Source organism: Oncorhynchus tshawytscha, linkage group LG21 (assembly GCF_018296145.1).
Source record: "Oncorhynchus tshawytscha isolate Ot180627B linkage group LG21, Otsh_v2.0, whole genome shotgun sequence".
Classification (NCBI taxonomy): domain Eukaryota; kingdom Metazoa; phylum Chordata; class Actinopteri; order Salmoniformes; family Salmonidae; genus Oncorhynchus; species Oncorhynchus tshawytscha.
In genome coordinates this window covers 36118848-36137970 of record NC_056449.1, presented here as the reverse complement: position 1 = coordinate 36137970, position 19123 = coordinate 36118848, and the positions used below count along the sequence as shown (strand labels likewise).

At 45.5% G+C, this 19123-nt stretch overlaps 1 protein-coding gene across 1 annotated transcript in view; it reads right to left on the bottom strand.

Moving 5' to 3' along the window:
* Positions 1-753: 753 nt before the first annotated feature.
* Positions 754-19123, bottom strand: part of LOC121840388 (copper-transporting ATPase 1-like) — a 43630-nt gene continuing 25260 nt past the window's right edge. The window contains 14 exon segments of the mRNA XM_042303424.1: positions 754-1562; positions 6951-7171; positions 12311-12514; positions 12822-12964; positions 13960-14106; positions 14687-14731; positions 14734-14833; positions 14913-14984; positions 15258-15440; positions 15655-15849; positions 17779-17913; positions 18182-18336; positions 18426-18553; positions 18942-19033. Of these exon segments, the coding sequence (XP_042159358.1) occupies positions 1289-1562; positions 6951-7171; positions 12311-12514; positions 12822-12964; positions 13960-14106; positions 14687-14731; positions 14734-14833; positions 14913-14984; positions 15258-15440; positions 15655-15849; positions 17779-17913; positions 18182-18336; positions 18426-18553; positions 18942-19033 (2094 nt within the window). The 3' untranslated portion in view covers positions 754-1288.

Here is a 19123-nt window from a genome sequence, read left to right as displayed (position 1 = left end):
TGTTTCATTCACAGTGAAGAATTGACATTCAATAACTGGCTGTTTCACACAAGTCTGTGTTCCTAATCCAAATGAATTACATAATTAACATGCAATTCTTCTTCATTCTGTGAGAAACTCTGTCAATAAATAGACTGTGGTAAAGCAGACTAGCCAATCAGCTGCAGACTCCTGCTGAGCACAGCGTTATCTTTGGAATGTGTTGGACTTTGAGTATACAATTGGCACTTCAGTAAGTTTACTGGTACAAATGGTTACACAAGTATTCTGCAGTAAGAGATCCTTAGAGTTTATACAGCACATTCTTAAATGATACAATATATATTTCTTAATTCAAGAAAACAAAGTTTGTTGGAAACATACGGATAACAAACAAACATCCTCAACAACATTCCTTCGTTTTCCAAGGAAAATATATGACAAAGTACAAATAAGTACTGTGGTAATTGTTTTTGTTTTTAAATAAGACTAATATAAATACTCTCGTTACAAAATGGGTGGTTTGAGCCCTGAATTCTGATTGGCTGACAGCCATGGTATATCAGACCATATACCACAGGTATGACAAAACATTTATTTTTACTGCTCTAATTACATTGGTAACCAGTTTATAATAGCAATAAGGCTCCTCGGGGGTTTGTGATATATGGCCAATATACCAAGGCTAAGGACTGTGTCCAGGCACTCCACATTGCGTTGTGTCTAAGAACAGCCCTTAACCGTGGTATATTGGCCTTATACCACACCTCCCGGGCCTCATTGCTTAATTATACAATCATAATATACAACAGTATATTTAATACACTTCTGCTGCCTCAGAAGGACTTCTGTTTTTTTGTCACATTAAGTACACTTTAATATGGGGCACCATTTTAGGGTGTCTTTGGATAAATGTCAAAAGATTGTCTCTGCAAACCTTCATATTATAAAGCACATAGAAAAAGATTGCAGTGCAGTCTTCCTAATGACACCTGCATCGTCTTTCAGCTGAAGCTCTTAACACCCTGGACAAAGAGTCAGAGCTCCTATAAAAACCCCAGTGTAAGACCCCATCCTCTGAGGGTACAAGTGGCCATTGACAAAAGACCCAGGGCAGCGGTAGAGTGAACATGAAGCCCCCCCAGGCATCCATTGGAGTGCGCGCTGTCAGTCAGACGGTGTGGGGCAAAAGAAAGGCTTTTTCAAGTCAAAAGATGTCACCCTGGGGGCACCTGTGTAGATGGATGGGGCAATTACCTTAAGTTAGCTTAGCGTAGCCTAGTCAAGCTTAAATTAGCATAACCTAGCCTCAGACAAACTCCTCCTCGCAGAGGGCCTCCCCCACCAGCAATGAGTGTTTGTCGGGTTCGCTGAGGGCCATGCTGTTCAGGGAGTGCTTTGATTGGAGGGAGTTGATGGAGGCGCGGCTGAAGTTAACAACGCGGTCCAATAGGCTCAGCTTGGGGGAGGAACGGCGCAGCTCGCCCATGCCGATGTGTACACTGACGTCTGATAGGCTTGCAGCATCTCTCTTCTGACTGCCCAGACGAGACTCCAGCAGCTCAGCGCTGGGCTTAGTGTAGCTACAAACAGAGAGAAGAGAGTTAGTGTCGCTACAAACAGAGAGAGAGAGAGAGAGAGAGAGAGAGTTAGTGTCGCTACAAACAGAGAGCGAGAGAGAGAGGAGAGAGTTAGTGTCGCTACAAACAGAGAGAGAGAGAGAGAGGAGAGAGAGTTAGTGTCGCTACAAACAGAGAGCGAGAGAGAGAGAGAGTTAGTGTCGCTACAAACAGAGAGCGAGAGAGAGAGAGTTAGTGTCGCTACAAACAGAGAGAGAGAGAGGAGAGAGAGTTAGTGTCGCTACAAACAGAGAGAGAGAGAGGAGAGAGAGAGTTAGTGTCGCTACAAACAGAGCGAGAGAGAGAGAGAGAGTTAGTGTCGCTACAAACAGAGAGAGAGAGAGAATTAGTGTCGCTACAAACAGAGAGAGAGCGAGAGAGAGAGAGAGAGAGAGTTAGTGTCGCTACAAACAGAGAGAGAGCGAGAGAGAGAGAGAGTTAGTGTCGCTACAAACAGAGAGAGAGGAGAGAGTTAGTGTCGCTACAAACAGAGAGCGAGAGAGAGAGAGAGAGGAGAGAGAATTCATGTCGCTACAAACAGAGCGAGAGGAGAGAGAGTTAGTGTCGCTACAAACAGAGAGCGAGAGAGAGAGAGTTAGTGTCGCTACAAACAGAGAGAGAGCGAGAGAGAGAGAGTTAGTGTCGCTACAAACAGAGAGAGAGAGGAGAGAGAGTTAGTGTCGCTACAAACAGAGAGAGAGAGGAGAGAGAGTTAGTGTCGCTACAAACAGAGAGCGAGAGAGAGAGAGTTAGTGTCGCTACAAACAGAGAGAGAGAGAGGAGAGAGAGTTAGTGTCGCTACAAACAGAGAGAGAGAGAGGAGAGAGAGAGTTAGTGTCGCTACAAACAGAGCGAGAGAGAGAGAGAGTTAGTGTCGCTACAAACAGAGAGAGAGAGAGAATTAGTGTCGCTACAAACAGAGAGAGAGCGAGAGAGAGAGAGAGAGAGAGAGAGTTAGTGTCGCTACAAACAGAGAGAGAGCGAGAGAGAGAGAGAGTTAGTGTCGCTACAAACAGAGAGAGAGAGAGAGAGTTAGTGTCGCTACAAACAGAGAGCGAGAGAGAGAGAGAGAGGAGAGAGAATTCATGTCGCTACAAACAGAGCGAGAGGAGAGAGAGTTAGTGTCGCTACAAACAGAGAGCGAGAGAGAGAGAGTTAGTGTCGCTACAAACAGAGAGAGAGCGAGAGAGAGAGAGTTAGTGTCGCTACAAACAGAGAGAGAGAGGAGAGAGAGTTAGTGTCGCTACAAACAGAGAGAGAGAGGAGAGAGAGTTAGTGTCGCTACAAACAGAGAGCGAGAGAGAGAGAGAGAGTTAGTGTCGCTACAAACAGAGAGAGAGAGAGGAGAGAGAGTTAGTGTCACTACAAACAGAGAGAGCGAGAGGAGAGAGAGTTAGTGTCGCTACAAACAGAGAGCGAGAGGAGAGAGAGTTAGTGTCGCTACAAACAGAGAGAGAGAGAGGAGAGAGAGTTAGTGTCACTACAAACAGAGAGCGAGAGAGAGAGGAGAGAGTTAGTGTCGCTACAAACAGAGAGCGAGAGAGAGAGAGTTAGTGTCGCTACAAACAGAGAGCGAGAGAGAGAGAGAGAGTTAGTGTCGCTACAAACAGAGAGAGAGCGAGAGGAGAGAGAGTTAGTGTCGCTACAAACAGAGAGAGAGGAGAGAGAGTTAGTGTCACTACAAACAGAGAGCGAGAGGAGAGAGAGTTAGTGTCACTACAAACAGAGAGAGCGAGAGGAGAGAGAGTTAGTGTCGCTACAAACAGAGAGCGAGAGAGAGAGGAGAGAGTTAGTGTCGCTACAAACAGAGAGCGAGAGAGAGAGAGAGTTAGTGTCGCTACAAACAGAGAGAGAGCGAGAGGAGAGAGAGTTAGTGTCGCTACAAACAGAGAGAGAGGAGAGAGAGTTAGTGTCGCTACAAACAGAGAGAGAGAGAGAGAGAGTTAGTGTCGCTACAAACAGAGAGCGAGAGAGAGAGAGAGAGTTAGTGTCGCTACAAACAGAGAGAGAGAGGAGAGAGAGTTAGTGTCACTACAAACAGAGAGAGCGAGAGGAGAGAGAGTTAGTGTCGCTACAAACAGAGAGCGAGAGGAGAGAGAGTTAGTGTCGCTACAAACAGAGAGAGAGAGAGAGAGAGAGTTAGTGTCACTACAAACAGAGAGCGAGAGAGAGAGGAGAGAGTTAGTGTCGCTACAAACAGAGAGCGAGAGAGAGAGAGAGAGTTAGTGTCGCTACAAACAGAGAGAGAGCGAGAGGAGAGAGAGTTAGTGTCGCTACAAACAGAGAGAGAGAGAGAGAGAGTTAGTGTCACTACAAACAGAGAGCGAGAGGAGAGAGAGTTAGTGTCACTACAAACAGAGAGAGCGAGAGGAGAGAGAGTTAGTGTCGCTACAAACAGAGAGCGAGAGAGAGAGGAGAGAGTTAGTGTCGCTACAAACAGAGAGCGAGAGAGAGAGAGAGAGTTAGTGTCGCTACAAACAGAGAGAGAGCGAGAGGAGAGAGAGTTAGTGTCGCTACAAACAGAGAGAGAGAGAGAGAGTTAGTGTCACTACAAACAGAGAGCGAGAGGAGAGAGAGTTAGTGTCACTACAAACAGAGAGAGCGAGAGGAGAGAGAGTTAGTGTCGCTACAAACAGAGAGCGAGAGAGAGAGAGAGAGTTAGTGTCGCTACAAACAGAGAGCGAGAGAGAGAGAGAGAGTTAGTGTCGCTACAAACAGAGAGAGAGCGAGAGGAGAGAGAGTTAGTGTCGCTACAAACAGAGAGAGAGGAGAGAGAGTTAGTGTCGCTACAAACAGAGAGAGAGGAGAGAGAGTTAGTGTCGCTACAAACAGAGAGCGAGAGAGAGAGAGAGAGTTAGTGTCGCTACAAACAGAGAGAGAGAGGAGAGAGAGTTAGTGTCACTACAAACAGAGAGAGCGAGAGGAGAGAGAGTTAGTGTCGCTACAAACAGAGAGCGAGAGGAGAGAGAGTTAGTGTCGCTACAAACAGAGAGAGAGAGAGGAGAGAGAGTTAGTGTCACTACAAACAGAGAGCGAGAGAGAGAGGAGAGAGTTAGTGTCGCTACAAACAGAGAGCGAGAGAGAGAGAGTTAGTGTCGCTACAAACAGAGAGCGAGAGAGAGAGAGAGTTAGTGTCGCTACAAACAGAGAGAGAGCGAGAGGAGAGAGAGTTAGTGTCGCTACAAACAGAGAGAGAGGAGAGAGAGTTAGTGTCACTACAAACAGAGAGCGAGAGGAGAGAGAGTTAGTGTCACTACAAACAGAGAGAGCGAGAGGAGAGAGAGTTAGTGTCGCTACAAACAGAGAGCGAGAGAGAGAGGAGAGAGTTAGTGTCGCTACAAACAGAGAGCGAGAGAGAGAGAGAGTTAGTGTCGCTACAAACAGAGAGAGAGCGAGAGGAGAGAGAGTTAGTGTCGCTACAAACAGAGAGAGAGGAGAGAGAGTTAGTGTCGCTACAAACAGAGAGAGAGAGGAGAGAGAGTTAGTGTCGCTACAAACAGAGAGCGAGAGAGAGAGAGAGAGTTAGTGTCGCTACAAACAGAGAGAGAGAGGAGAGAGAGTTAGTGTCACTACAAACAGAGAGAGCGAGAGGAGAGAGAGTTAGTGTCGCTACAAACAGAGAGCGAGAGGAGAGAGAGTTAGTGTCGCTACAAACAGAGAGAGAGAGAGAGAGAGAGTTAGTGTCACTACAAACAGAGAGCGAGAGAGAGAGGAGAGAGTTAGTGTCGCTACAAACAGAGAGCGAGAGAGAGAGAGTTAGTGTCGCTACAAACAGAGAGCGAGAGAGAGAGAGAGAGTTAGTGTCGCTACAAACAGAGAGAGAGCGAGAGGAGAGAGAGTTAGTGTCGCTACAAACAGAGAGAGAGAGAGAGAGTTAGTGTCACTACAAACAGAGAGCGAGAGGAGAGAGAGTTAGTGTCACTACAAACAGAGAGAGCGAGAGGAGAGAGAGTTAGTGTCGCTACAAACAGAGAGCGAGAGAGAGAGGAGAGAGTTAGTGTCGCTACAAACAGAGAGCGAGAGAGAGAGAGAGAGTGAGTTAGTGTCGCTACAAACAGAGAGAGAGCGAGAGGAGAGAGAGTTAGTGTCGCTACAAACAGAGAGAGAGGAGAGAGAGTTAGTGTCGCTACAAACAGAGAGAGAGAGGAGAGTTAGTGTCGCTACAAACAGAGAGCGAGAGAGAGAGTTAGTGTCGCTACAAACAGAGAGCGAGAGAGAGAGAGAGAGTTAGTGTCGCTACAAACAGAGAGAGAGAGGAGAGAGAGTTAGTGTCACTACAAACAGAGAGAGCGAGAGGAGAGAGAGTTAGTGTCGCTACAAACAGAGAGAGAGCGAGAGAGAGAGGAGAGAGAGTTAGTGTCGCTACAAACAGAGAGAGAGCGAGAGAGAGAGAGAGAGAGAGTTAGTGTCGCTACAAACAGAGAGAGAGAGAGTTAGTGTCGCTACAAACAGAGAGAGAGCGAGAGGAGAGAGAGTTAGTGTCGCTACAAACAGAGAGAGAGAGAGAGAGAGTTAGTGTCGCTACAAACAGAGAGAGAGAGGAGAGAGAGGAGAGTTAGTGTCGCTACAAACAGAGAGCGAGAGAGAGAGTTAGTGTCGCTACAAACAGAGAGCGAGAGAGAGAGAGAGAGTTAGTGTCGCTACAAACAGAGAGAGAGAGGAGAGAGAGAGTTAGTGTCGCTACAAACAGAGAGAGAGAGAGAGAGTTAGTGTAGCTACAAACAGAGAGAGAGGAGAGAGTTAGTGTCGCTACAAACAGAGAGAGAGCGAGAGAGAGAGGAGTGAGTTAGTGTCGCTACAAACAGAGAGAGAGAGAGAGGAGAGAGAGTTAGTGTCGCTACAAACAGAGAGAGAGCGAGAGGAGAGAGAGTTAGTGTCGCTACAAACAGAGAGAGAGCGAGAGAGGAGAGCGAGTTAGTGTCGCTACAAACAGAGAGAGAGCGAGAGAGAGGAGAGCGAGTTAGTGTCACTACAAACAGAGAGAGAGCGAGAGAGAGGAGAGAGAGTTAGTGTCACTACAAACAGAGAGAGCGAGAGGAGAGAGAGTTAGTGTCGCTACAAACAGAGAGAGAGAGGAGAGATTTAGTGTCGCTACAAACAGAGAGAGAGAAGAGAGAGTTAGTGTCGCTACAAACAGAGAGAGAGAGGAGAGAGTTAGTGTAGCTACAAACAGAGAGAGAGAGAGGAGAGAGTTAGTGTAGCTACAAATAGAGAGAGAGAAGAGAGTTAGATACAGAACCAATGAGGCACTACAAATAGTTCAGTGCTGGATTTAGAGTAACTAAGGTGCCGAGAAGAGCTAACACACACACACAACTTGATGGGAAACTGGCACCTGGTCTGCTAACTCACCATTTGAGTAGTAGAGAGGACAGCACCACAGAGACAGAGGAGAGGGCCATGGCAGCAGAACCCATCCACGGCTGGAGAACCAGACCAACAGGCATGAACACCCCAGCAGCGATAGGGATCCCCACCAGGTTATAGACCAGAGCAAACACAAAATTGATCCTGATTCTCTTGACGGTCTTCTTGGACAGGTCAATACTCCCCACTACATCCAGCAGGTCATTCTGTGGACAGTGGAGAGAGAACATGGACAGAGAAGGAGACACGGGGAGAGAGGAAAACTTAGTATTCAAGACAGACTGAGCTTTACCATGACAATAAAATTGCGCAATTCTTCAAAAATGAATTTGAGGCCAACAGATTAACATGCAGAGACGAACAGACAGATTAACATGCAGAGACGAACAGACCGATTAACATGGAGACGAACAGACCGATTAACATGGAGACGAACAGACAGATTAACATGGAGACGAACAGACAGATTAACATGGAGACGAACAGACAGATTAACATGGAGACGAACAGACAGATTAACATGGAGACGAACAGACAGATTAACATGGAGAGACGAACAGACAGATTAACATGGAGAGACGAACAGACAGATTAACATGGAGAGACGAACAGACAGATTAACATGGAGAGACGAACAGACAGATTAACATGGAGAAACGAACAGACAGATTAACATGGAGAGACGAACAGACAGATTAACATGGAGAGACGAACAGACAGATTAACATGGAGAGACGAACAGACAGATTAACATGGAGAGACGAACAGACAGATTAACATGGAGAGACGAACAGACAGATTAACATGGAGAGACGAACAGACAGATTAACATGGAGACGAACAGACAGATTAACATGAGACGAACAGACAGATTAACATGGAGAGACGAACAGACAGATTAACATGCAGAGACGAACAGACAGATTAACATGGAGACGAACAGACAGATTAACATGGAGACGAACAGACAGATTAACATGGAGACGAACAGACAGATTAACATGGAGAGACGAACAGACAGATTAACATGGAGACGAACAGACAGATTAACATGCAGAGACGAACAGACAGATTAACATGGAGACGAACAGACAGATTAACATGGAGACGAACAGACAGATTAACATGGAGACGAACAGACAGATTAACATGCAGAGACGAACATGCAGAGACGAACAGACAGATTAACATGCAGAGACGAACAGACAGATTAACATGGAGACGAACAGACAGATTAACATGGAGACGAACAGACAGATTAACATGCAGAGACGAACAGACAGATTAACATGGAGACGAACAGACAGATTAACATGGAGACGAACAGACAGATTAACATGGAGACGAACAGACAGATTAACATGCAGAGACGAACAGACAGATTAACATGCAGAGACGAACAGACAGATTAACATGCAGAGACGAACAGACAGATTAACATGGAGACGAACAGACAGATTAACATGGAGACGAACAGACAGATTAACATGGAGACGAACAGACAGATTAACATGGAGACGAACAGACAGATTAACATGGAGACGAACAGACAGATTAACATGGAGACGAACAGACAGATTAACATGGAGACGAACAGACAGATTAACATGGAGACGAACAGACAGATTAACATGGAGACGAACAGACAGATTAACATGCAGAGACGAACAGACAGATTAACATGGAGACGAACAGACAGATTAACATGGAGACGAACAGACAGATTAACATGGAGACGAACAGACAGATTAACATGGAGACGAACAGACAGATTAACATGGAGACGAACAGACAGATTAACATGGAGAGACGAACAGACAGATTAACATGCAGAGACGAACAGACAGATTAACATGGAGACGAACAGACAGATTAACATGGAGACGAACAGACAGATTAACATGCAGAGACGAACAGACAGATTAACATGGAGACGAACAGACAGATTAACATGGAGACGAACAGACAGATTAACATGGAGACGAACAGACAGATTAACATGGAGACGAACAGACAGATTAACATGGAGAGACGAACAGACAGATTAACATGCAGAGACGAACAGACAGATTAACATGGAGACGAACAGACAGATTAACATGGAGACGAACAGACAGAGATTAACATGCAGAGACGAACAGACAGATTAACATGGAGACGAACAGACAGATTAACATGGAGAGACGAACAGACAGATTAACATGGAGAGACGAACAGACAGATTAACATGGAGACGAACAGACAGATTAACATGGAGACGAACAGACAGATTAACATGGAGAGACGAACAGACAGATTAACATGGAGACGAACAGACAGATTAACATGCAGAGACGAACAGACAGATTAACATGGAGACGAACAGACAGATTAACATGGAGACGAACAGACAGATTAACATGGAGAGACGAACAGACAGATTAACATGGAGACGAACAGACAGATTAACATGCAGAGACGAACAGACAGATTAACATGCAGAGACGAACAGACAGATTAACATGCAGAGACGAACAGACAGATTAACATGGAGAGACGAACAGACAGATTAACATGCAGAGACGAACAGACAGATTAACATGCAGAGACGAACAGACAGATTAACATGGAGACGAACAGACAGATTAACATGCAGAGACGAACAGACAGATTAACATGGAGAGACGAACAGACAGATTAACATGGAGACGAACAGACAGATTAACATGGAGACGAACAGACAGATTAACATGCAGAGACGAACAGACAGATTAACATGGAGACGAACAGACAGATTAACATGCAGAGACGAACAGACAGATTAACATGGAGACGAACAGACAGATTAACATGGAGAGACGAACAGACAGATTAACATGCAGAGACGAACAGACAGATTAACATGCAGAGACGAACAGACAGATTAACATGGAGACGAACAGACAGATTAACATGGAGAGACGAACAGACAGATTAACATGGAGACGAACAGACAGATTAACATGCAGAGACGAACAGACAGATTAACATGCAGAGACGAACAGACAGATTAACATGGAGAGACGAACAGACAGATTAACATGGAGAGACGAACAGACAGATTAACATGGAGACGAACAGACAGATTAACATGCAGAGACGAACAGACAGATTAACATGGAGACGAACAGACAGATTAACATGGAGACGAACAGACAGATTAACATGGAGACGAACAGACAGATTAACATGGAGACGAACAGACAGATTAACATGGAGACGAACAGACAGATTAACATGCAGAGACGAACAGACAGATTAACATGCAGAGACGAACAGACAGATTAACATGCAGAGACGAACAGACAGATTAACATGGAGACGAACAGACAGATTAACATGGAGACGAACAGACAGATTAACATGCAGAGACGAACAGACAGATTAACATGCAGAGACGAACAGACAGATTAACATGCAGAGACGAACAGACAGATTAACATGCAGAGACGAACAGACAGATTAACATGGAGACGAACAGACAGATTAACATGGAGACGAACAGACAGATTAACATGGAGACGAACAGACAGATTAACATGGAGACGAACAGACAGATTAACATGCAGAGACGAACAGACAGATTAACATGCAGAGACGAACAGACAGATTAACATGCAGAGACGAACAGACAGATTAACATGCAGAGACGAACAGACAGATTAACATGCAGAGACGAACAGACAGATTAACATGCAGAGACGAACAGACAGATTAACTTCTTATGGCTGGGGGCAGTATTGAGTAGCTTGGATGAATAAGGTGCCCAGAGTAAACTGCCTGCTACTCAGGCCCAGAAGCTAAGATATGCATATTAGTATTCGATTTGGATAGAAACTCTGAAGTTTCTAAAACTGTTTGAATGATGTCTGTGAGTATAACAGAACTCATATGGCAGGCAAAAACCTGAGAAAAATCCAACCAGGAAATCTGAGGTTTGTAGGTTAAGTCTTTGCCTATCCAAGATAGGAAATGCAATCGGACCAAATTTACACTAAGGCTTCCACTAGATGTCAACAGTCTTTAGAACCTTGTTTCAGGCTTCTACTGTGAAGGAGGAGAGAATAAGAGCTGATTGAGTAAGAGGTCTGCCAGAATGCCATGAGCTCAGGTCAGGCGCACTCCCGAGAGAGGTAGCTGCGTTCCACTGTATTTCTAAAGACAAAGGAATTCTCCAGTTGAAACACTATTGAAGATTTATGTTAAAAACATCCTAAAGATTGATTCTATACATCGTTTGACATGTTTCTACGAACTGTAATGGAATTTTTTGACTTTTCGTCTGGCCTGCGCTTCGTGAATTTGGATTTGTGAACTAAATGGCGCGAATAAAAGGAGGTATTTGGACATAAATGGACTTTAACAAAACAAACATTTATTGTGGAACTAGGATTCCTGGGAGTGCATTCTGATGAAGATCATCAAAGGTAAGGGAATATTTATAATGCTATTTCTGACTTCTGTTGACTCCACAACATGGCGGATATCTGTATGGCTTGTTTTTGTGTCTGAGCGCTGTACTCAGATTATAGCATGGTGCGCTTTTAAAAAAATCTGACACAGCAGTTGCATTAAGGAGAAGTTTATCTAAAGTTCCATGCATAACACTTGTATCTTTTATCAATGTTTATTATGAGTATTTCTGTAAATTGATGTGGCTCTCTGCAAAATCACCGGATGTTTTGGAAGCAGAACGTAACGTGCCAATGTAAACTGAGATTTTGGATATAAATATGAACTTTATCGAACAAAACATACATGTATTGTGTAACATGAAGTCCTATGAGTGTCATCTCATGAAGATCATCAAAGGTTAGTGATTCATTTTATCTCCATTTGTGCTTTTGTGACTCCTCTTTATCTGGAAAAATGGCTGTGTTTTTCTGTGACTAGGTGCAGACCTAACATAATCGTTTGTGGTGCTTTCGCTGTAAAGCCTTTTGAAATCAGACACTGTGTTGGGATTAACAACAAGATTACCTTTAAAACGGTATAAGATACATGTATGTTTGAGGAATTTTAATTATGAGATTTCTGTTGTTTGAATTTGGCGCCCTGCACTTTCACTGGCTGTTGTCATATCGATCCCGTTAACGGGATCTCAGCCGTAATTAACATGTAGAGACGATCAGCCAGACAACCATGTAGAGACGGCCAGACAGATTAACATGTAGAGACAGCCAGACAGATTAACATGTAGAGACAGCCAGACAGATTAACATGTAGAGACAGCCAGACAGATTAACATGTAGAGACGGACAGACAGATTAACATGTAGAGACAGCCAGACAGATTAACAGCCATCCACACAGCTCTCTGCTCCTCACCCTGATCAGCACCACATCAGCTGCCTCTATGGCCACGTCGGTGCCAGTTCCTATGGCGATGCCAACGTCTGCCATGGCCAGAGCGGGCGAGTCGTTGACCCCGTCACCCACCATGGCCACCCTCTTCCCTGCCTGCTGCAGCTGCTCTACCTTGGCCACCTTGTGGGACGGCAGCACCTCCGCAAACACCTTCCTGATGCCCACCTGGAGGGGACAGAGAGACAGCTAAATGACAGTTCACAACCTACAATAAAACTACATTTACATTTGGGTTGTTTATCAGATGCCGTTTTCCAGAGTGACATGTTCGTTCCGGTTCAGTGCATTCATAAACCTGTTCCGGTTCAGTGCATTCATAAACCTGTTCCGGTTCAGTGCATTCATAAACATTAGATTTGCATGTAGTACTCCTGAACACAGCTCGTTGATGGTTTCAATAACCTATGAGGGGAAGATGAAATGGATCCCGTGACCTCTGAACCCCACCACCCAGTCCTGTCCAGTCCCCTACCTGAGCAGCGATGGCCCGTGCAGTCTTGCTGTTGTCTCCAGTCATCAGAATCACCTCCAGCCCCATGGCCTGCAGCGTGTGTACCGCCAACTCTGCCTCAGGCTTCACTGTGTCTGCTATGGCTATCATGGCACATAGAAGACCTACAGAGAGAGACGGAGAGAGAGAGAGAGGACGGAGAGAATACAACCCATATCTATGCTTATTTATTTTATCTTGTGTCCTTTACCATTTGTACATTGTTAAAACACATATATATATATATATATATAAATAATATGACATTTGTAATGTCTTTATTGTTTTGAAACTTCTGTATGTGTGATTTTTATTGTTTATTTCACTTATATTATCTACCCCACTTGCTTTGGCAATGTTAACACGTTTCCCATGCCAATAAAGCCCTTTGAATTGAATTGAATTGAGAGAGAGAGAGAGACAGACGGAGAGAGAGAGCGAGACGGGGAGAGAGAGCGAGACGGGGAGAGAGAGAGAAAGAGAGAGAGAGAAAGACAGAGAGCGAGACGGGGAGAGAGAGAGAGAGAGAAAGAGAGAGAAAGACAGAGCGAGACGGGGAGAGAGAGAGAGAGCGAGACAGAGAGAGAGAGCGAGACGGGGAGAGAGAGAGAAAGAGAGAGAGAGAAAGACAGAGAGCGAGACGGGGAGAGAGAGAGACGAGAGAGAGAAAGAGAGCGAGACGGGGAGAGAGAGAGAGCGAGACGGAGAGAGAGAGAGAGAGAGAGAGAGACAGAGAGCGAGACGGAGAGAGAGAGAAAGACAGAGAGCGAGACGGAGAGAGAGAGAGAAAAGACAGAGAGCGAGACGGGGAGAGAGAGAGAGAGCGAGACGGGGAGAGAGAGAGAGCGAGACGGGGAGAGAGAGAGAGCGAGACGGGGAGAGAGAGAGAGCGAGACGGGGAGAGAGAGAGAGCGAGACGGGGAGAGAGAGAGAGAGAGACGGGGAGAGAGAGAGCGAGACAGGGAGAGAGAGAGAGCGAGACAGGGAGAGAGAGAGAGCGAGACAGGGAGAGAGAGAGAGCGAGACAGGGAGAGAGAGAGAGCGAGACAGGGAGAGAGAGAGGTTATATACTCAGCAACACAATGGATTAAAGGTTGGAAACTCCTCCTCAGTAACTCACTGTCGACTGCCACCAGTACAGCAGTGCGTCCTCTGCGTTCATGTTCATTCATGGTCTCGTCAACATCAGGTCTGATCTGCAGTCCGTTCCTCCTCATCCACTCCCTGTTCCCTATCAACACCACGTAGGATGCTGTCTGCACCAGGTCTATAGAGGAACACACAGAGAGGTTACTGGCTCTCTATCAACACCACGTAGGATGCTGTCTGCACCAGGTCTATAGAGGAAAACACAGAGAGGTTACTGGCTCTCTATCAACACCACATAGGATGCTGTCTGCACCAGGTCTATAGAGGAACACACAGAGAGGTTACTGGCTCTCTATCAACACCACGTAGGATGCTGTCTGCACCAGGTCTATAGAGGAAAACACAGAGAGGTTACTGGCTCTCTATCAACACCACGTAGGATGCTGTCTGCACCAGGGCTATAGAGGAAAACACAGAGAGGTTACTGGCTCTCTATCAACACCACGTAGGATGCTGTCTGCACCAGGTCTATAGAGGAAAACACAGAGAGGAATAGGGGTGAGAATAGAATATATCCTAGATTGGAGACAGAATGTATAGCATGCATTTAAATCGATGCAGTGGAAACAGGGGAATAGTCAGGCCTAATGGTGAATAATAATTGACAATAAGGGCTAATTTAAGATTATATTTTCCATTCGGCTTTAAAACAATTGAAAATAGCTGTCCTATTTTGCACTACACATCCCAGTACGCACTGAGAGGCTGCGGGTCCATGATGAGGGGTGTGATCCTGGCCGGGTTCTGGAGTCACTGATCTGGACCAGAACACTGTTTCCCTGGTTGTTGTCTTCACCGTCACTGTCCTCTTGATGTTGTCTCAGCAGGGTCTCTGTGTTACTGACCTAACACACACACACACACACAGGTTTAGTTATTACACAGCCGTCACGGTCCTCTCCTGATGGTCTCTGTGTTACTGACCTGGCATCGTATTCCACAGCCTGGCACAGCCTGGAAGTCAGTACACGCACCAAGGGACTCTGTCCCCAGCTCCTAACACAGAGAGACAGATTAGTACACTTCATCTGGATCCACAATGAAAGACAGGCACTTGGAATGATCCACTCACGAGGACTCACAACCAGTCTCATACCTGTCAGCTGTAGGACTCACCCCTGTTTACAGTACTTGGTAACAGACTCACCCCTGTTTGCAGTACTTGGTAACAGACTCACCCCTGTTTACAGTACTTGGTAACAGACTCACCCGTTTACAGTACTTGGTAACAGACTCACCCCTGTTTACAGTACTTGGTAACAGACTCACCTGTTTACAGTACTTGGTAATGGCAGCTCCCAGCGGGTGTTCGCTGTTGTTCTCTGCAGTCCCTACGATGGCCAGCAGACGGGAGCGAGGCATCCTGTTCCCCTCCACTACAATCTTCACCTGGATGACTTTAGGAGCTCCGTAGGTGATGGTACCTGTCTTATCAAACACCACTGTCTGGATCTGGAAAATATACAGTTTTTTTGTAATGAGTGAGGAATAAGGTTAAGCGACAGTATCGCGATCCTCAGACAATTTAATAACATACAGTCGTAAACAATCAGATTCTGACTACAAACATGAGGCATAACATATCAAACCTAATGATTGTTTTACTATCAACGTGATATTATTAGTGATCGACTACAGTCTGATTGGTAGGGTCTTCTCCCCTCACCTTGTGTGCCATCTCTAGTGGTTCCCCTCCCTTGATGAGGATACCGTTCTGAGCGCCCACCCCCGTGCCCACCATCACAGCTGTCGGGGTTGCCAGGCCCAGAGAGCAGGGGCAGGCGATACACAGCACCGTGATGGAGGCCTGGAAGGCAAACCTGATCACAGCTTCTGCCTTGGAGATGCTCTTATCATAGCCCTGTAGAGGGAGACAGAGACGTTAGATTGGAGATGCTCTGATCATAGCCCTGTAGAGGGAGCTAGAGACGTTAGATTAGAGACGCTCTTATCATAGCCCTGTAGAGGAGACAGACGTTAGATTGGAGATGCTCTTATCATAGCCCTGTAAGAGGGAGACGGAGATGCTCTTATCATAGCCCTGTAGAGGGAGACAGATACGTTAGATTGGAGATGCTCTTATCATAACCCTGTAAGAGGGAGACGGAGATGCTCTTATCATAGCCCTGTAAGAGGGAGACAGAAACGTTAGATTGGAGATGCTCTTATCATAGCCCTGTAGAGGGAGATGCTCTTATCATAGCCCTGTAAGAGGGAGACGGAGATGCTCTTATCATAGCCCTGTAGAGGGAGATCATAGCCCTGAGATGCTCTTATCATAGCCCTGTAGAGGGAGATGCTCTTATCATAGCCCTGTAGAGGGAGATGCTCTTATCATAGCCCTGTAGAGGGAGATGCTCTTATCATAGCCCTGTAGAGGGAGATGCTCTTATCATAGCCCTGTAGAGGAGATGCTCTTATCATAGCCCTGTAGAGGGAGATGCTCTTATCATAGCCCTGTAGAGGGAGATGCTCTTATCATAGCCCTGTAGAGGAGATGCTCTTAGGGAGATGCTCTTATCATAGCCCTGTAGAGGGAGATGCCCTGTAGAGGGAGATGCTTATCATAGCCCTGTAGAGGGAGATGCTCTTATCATAGCCCTGTAGAGGGAGATGCTCTTATCATAGCCCTGTAGAGGGAGACCGAGATGCTCTTATCATAGCCCTGTAGAGGCTCTTATCATAGCCCTGTAGATGCTCTTATCATAGCCCTGTAGAGGGAGATGCTCTTATCATAGCCCTGTAGAGGGAGATGCTCTTATCATAGCCCTGTAGAGGGAGATGCTCTTATCATAGCCCTGTAGAGGGAGATGCTCTTATCATAGCCCTGTAGAGGGAGACGGAGATGCTCTTATCATAGCCCCGTAGAGGGAGATGCTCTTATCATAGCCCTGTAGAGGAGATGCTCTTATCATAGCCCTCACAGATATGTGTATAGCTTATCATAGCTACCTATGTAGAGGGATATGATGCTCTATCTGTATCACTCACAGATATGTGTATAGTAAAGGCCTCACAGATATGTGTATAGAGGCTACTCACAGATGCTCTTATCATAGCCCTGTAGAGGCTACTCACAGATGATGCTCTCACAGATATCATAGCCCTGTAGAGGGAGACGGAGATGCTCTTATCATAGCCCTGTAGAAAGGCTACTCACAGAGATGCTCTTATCATAGCCATGTAGAGGGCTAGATGCTCTTATCATAGCCCTGTAGAGGGAGACAGTGAAACAGAGGAATAGTAAAGGCAGTACTGGTTTACATTTCAATAGTCTAATGTTGATTTCCTCTCCTTGATCAGCCTCCACTTTTTAAACAGGAAGTAGACAGGTGACAGCAGACTAGGGCTTTCCCATACTGGTCTCACAAAGAGACAGGACTTAAATGAAAATGAAAATACCCGATTTAAAGAAGATACGAATTATTTAGTAAAGGCTAAATACACCCTATGTAAAGGTTTTTACATAGATATGTGTATAGTAAAGGTTTTTACATAGATATCTGTATAGTAAAGGTTTTTACAGATAGATATGTGTATAGTAAAGGCTTTTTGTACATAGATATGTGTATAGTAAAGGCTACTCACAGATATGTGTATAGTAAAGGCTACTCACAGATATCTGTATAGTAAAGGCTACTCACAGATATCTGTATGTGTATAGTAAAGGCTACTCACAGATATCTGTATAGTAAAGGCTACTCACAGATATCTGTATAGTAAAGGCTACTCACAGATATCTGATATCTGTAGTAAACTCACAGATATCTGTATAGTAAAGGCTACTCACAGGGAAGTATTTCTCCACCAGTGGAAAGTCGACAAAGCCAATGAGGATCCAGGCGAACAGAGTGAGGAGAGAGACCCCAACGATGAACGGGACAAAGTAGCCACTGATCTTATCTGCAAACTGCTGGATGGGAGCCTGCAGGGGAGCTCATAAAGGTCAGAGGTCATAAAGGTAAAAAGGTTCAAGCATAGGTCAGAGGTCACAGAGGTGAAGCTCTTCTAGCTCAGAACTGAAAAATTCATTCTGAGACAAATCCTCCATGTGTTGCCCAAGGTCAGTTCTGTCAAAATTAAATATTGACAAATATATATCAAATATCCCTTATATCCAACTCAAAGTCCAGGAAACAGAAGATCGTTTTATACAAAAATGAACATATTACCACCACCACCACCAGCCTCACCTTAGATGTCTGAGCCTCCTCCACTAGTTTAACTATCTGAGACAGGGTTGTGTCCAGGCCTACGTGTGTAGCACTGACGAGCAGAGAGCCGTTCTGGTTGATAGAGCCAGCTATCACTGAGCTGCCTGGCTTCTTAGTCACTGGCATGGCCTCGCCTGGGACACAAAACACACATCAGAGACGATTAGCTTTGAGATGTATCTTCTGCAGTATCCTCAGAGGTGATCTTCCCACTGTAACCCACCTGTGATGAGAGACTCGTCAGCCATGCTGTGTCCCTCGATGACCCTCCCATCTACGGGGAACTTCCCTCCAGGAACCACCCTGACAACGTCTCCTCTCTGGACCAGCTCAACATCTACCTGCTCCTCACTGACACGGACAGAGAGAAAGGCGTGTAGTCGGATGTATAATGCACTGGTTCTATGTCATGTCTCAAAAGAGTTTGCTGTTCAATGTTGGCCTGGGGTCAGTTCTGATTAAACATCGAAATGAAACTTTAAAAACACTAGTGTCAAATATCTTACAGCCTACCTTATCCAATTCCTAATCTCAGGGCCAGAAACGGTTTTGGTTATGACCAGAAACACCCAGGCTATCCAATTCCTAATCTCAGGGCCAGAAACGGTTTTGGTTATGACCAGAAACACCCAGGCTATCCAATTCCTAATCTCAGGGCCAGAAACGGTTTTGGTTATGACCAGAAACACCCAGGCTATCCAATTCCAGGTCTAGAAACAGGAGCTCTTTAGGGAAGTACCTGAGTACAGACATGTCCGTGTTGAGCGTGACCACCGTGGCCTCGCTGGCCTGGAGGGACATCAGCTTGGATAGAGCTTCTGACGTCTTACTCTGGAGGAGGGAGACAGAGCAGGTCAGGAGTATATGGTTGTGTTAGCTACAGAGCAGGTCAGGAGTATATGGTTGTGTTAGCTACAGAGC